We start from the raw sequence: 2,324 nt of genomic DNA on the forward strand, positions 1-2,324 counted from the left end.
TACCATCGTTCCTACGTTTATGTTGTCTCGCTTCCGGTTCCATTTGGCACGGGAATGCAGTTCCGAGAGGTATTCCGTCGACCATCTTCTCCAGAATAATTGCAGCTGCTGTTGCAATCGTTGCCATCTCGACAGCCAGTTTAGGTTGATATCCGTCAAATCTGGTTCCGGCAGAGCATTTAAAGGAGCTCCGACCAGAAAATGCCCTGGCGTGAGAGCTTCTAAGTCCGCTGGATCAGTAGACATAGGTGTGATCGGCGAGTTCAGGCAAGCCTCAGTCTGAATTACTACGGTATTAAGCTCTTCGGTGGTGAAAGACATCGAGCCCAATGCACGTTTAAGATGGTGCTTAGCAGCCTTGACGGCAGCCTCCCATAATCCACCAAAATGAGGCGAATTGGGTGGTATGGTGTGCCAAGTTATGCCCTCCTCGGAGCAAGCGTTGTGCAAAGTTGTTTGGTGACGTTGAGTTTCGAACAGATTCTTCAGTTCCTGGAGTGAGCGATCTGCTCCTACAAAGTTAGTTGCATTGTCACTGTAGATATCTGAGCATCGCCCTCTACGAGAGATAAAGCGCCTGAGCGCCGCAAGGAACGCCTCCGTAGTTAGATCTGTGACCACCTCCAGGTGGATCGCCTTGGTCACAAAACAGACGAAGACCGAAATGTAGGTTTTGAGTAAGGCCTTGCTGCGAACCCTTGGCTTACAGATAAATGGTCCGCAAAAGTCCACGCCTACCTTTGAAAATGGGCGAGTCTGATTGACTCTGGCAGGAGGTAGCTGACCCATCAATTGGTGGATGAACTTGGGCCTCGCTCGAAAACACCTTACACACTCGTGCACGATCCTTCGCGATAAATTCCGTCCTCCTAAAATCCAAAATTGTTGACGCAGGGAGTATAACAGTGCTTGAGGACCCGCATGTAAATTGGACGCATGATGATGTCGCGCAAGAAGTGTACTGAGTGGATTTTTGCTTGATAGCAACATTGGGTGCCGTTGATCCTCGTTTATATCTGCATTATGCAATCTTCCGTTTACTCGTAAGACGCTGTTGTCATCTAAGAAAGGTCGTAAATGCGTTAGATAACTGTTGTTGCGGAGTTCTGCGCCGGTTGTTAATAGATTAATTTCCCTTTCGAAATCCTTCCTTTGTGCCTGCCGTACTAATACCTCGAGAGCCTTGGATAACTCTGATGCTTGTAGTTGTCCTAGAACCTTAGATGTGGACGATCCTCGAACATTGTTGATGAATCGTAAAATCCATGACGTCACTCTCAGCAGTCGATTAAGATTGGAATATCTGGACGTTAGTGGATCGCTTGAACCAATGTTGCATACAATAGACTTGGATGTCAGCTTCACCTCCGGATCCGCTACGGTTTCGCTGTCATCTTGATGTAAAACGTTGTTAGGCCAACAACTTGTATCCCCTTGTAAGAATTTCGGCCCGTGCATCCATGTCTCGCAATCCCTTAGCGCGTTCGGCAAACATCCTCGGGAAACTATATCTGCTGGGTTTAATTCTCCAGGAACGTGCCTCCATTATTCCGGAGCTGATAATTCCTGAATTCTCATGACTCGGTTAGCGACGAATGTGGAGAATCGCGATGGATCCGACTGAATTCGATGCCACGTGATGGTTGAATCAGTCCATAGTATAACCTTCCGAAAATGCAATTTCATCGCCAACTTTACCCTTTGTGTCAACTCGGCCAAAATTAAGGCTGCTGAAAGTTCCAGCCGTGGAATAGTTGATTTCTTTAACGGTGCTACCCGCGATTTGGCGCATAGCAGTCGTGTGGTTACGGTTTGCTCTTCGAAGAGAGCTTGGACATATATACAACATCCATATCCGAGTTCAGATGCATCTCCAAATCCGTGTAGTTCAAATTGGTTGGATGATGGCGGACGAATGCATCGAGGTATTTGTATTTCACCCGTAACCTGCTTGCGGAATCTATTCCAATCCCTTTGTATTGAATCCGGTAACGAGTCATCCCATTGTACGTTAGGCACCTTCCAAAGTTCCTGCAGTATGCACTTTGCCCTGAAGATCATGGGTGCGCATATGCCTAGCGGGTCGTAGAGCCTCATTATTTCCGCAAGAAGCTCCCTCTTAGTGTGGGTCTCCTTCGAATCAGAGATGTTCCAGGAGATGATAAATTCATCTGTTTGCGTTTCCCAGACCAGTCCTAGTATCTGTTGCTTATTTGTCTTGATGAGATCTACAACGTCGGAGTGACCGTGAGCTACATTCCTGCAATTGGAAGCCCATTTGTGCAGATCGAAGCCTCCTTGTTTCAGCAGTTGAATTAACTCCA

The 2,324-nt window shown here is 47.2% G+C and overlaps 2 protein-coding genes across 2 annotated transcripts; both read right to left on the bottom strand.

Moving 5' to 3' along the window:
• Positions 1 to 15: 15 nt before the first annotated feature.
• On the bottom strand, positions 16 to 1,458 carry LOC105562254 (the record flags this gene model as incomplete). Its single annotated transcript, XM_012012960.1, has 1 exon — positions 16 to 1,458. A coding segment is annotated over exon 1 (1,443 nt), but the record flags the coding sequence as incomplete, so codon positions are not given.
• Positions 1,459 to 1,545: 87 nt separating this feature from the next.
• LOC105562261 lies at positions 1,546 to 2,260 on the bottom strand (the record flags this gene model as incomplete). Its single annotated transcript, XM_012012972.1, has 1 exon — positions 1,546 to 2,260. A coding segment is annotated over one exon (715 nt), but the record flags the coding sequence as incomplete, so codon positions are not given.
• Positions 2,261 to 2,324: the final 64 nt, after the last annotated feature.

Source organism: Vollenhovia emeryi, unplaced genomic scaffold (assembly GCF_000949405.1).
Source record: "Vollenhovia emeryi isolate VEMERY1.0 unplaced genomic scaffold, V.emery_V1.0 DF944973.1, whole genome shotgun sequence".
NCBI lineage: Eukaryota > Metazoa > Arthropoda > Insecta > Hymenoptera > Formicidae > Vollenhovia > Vollenhovia emeryi.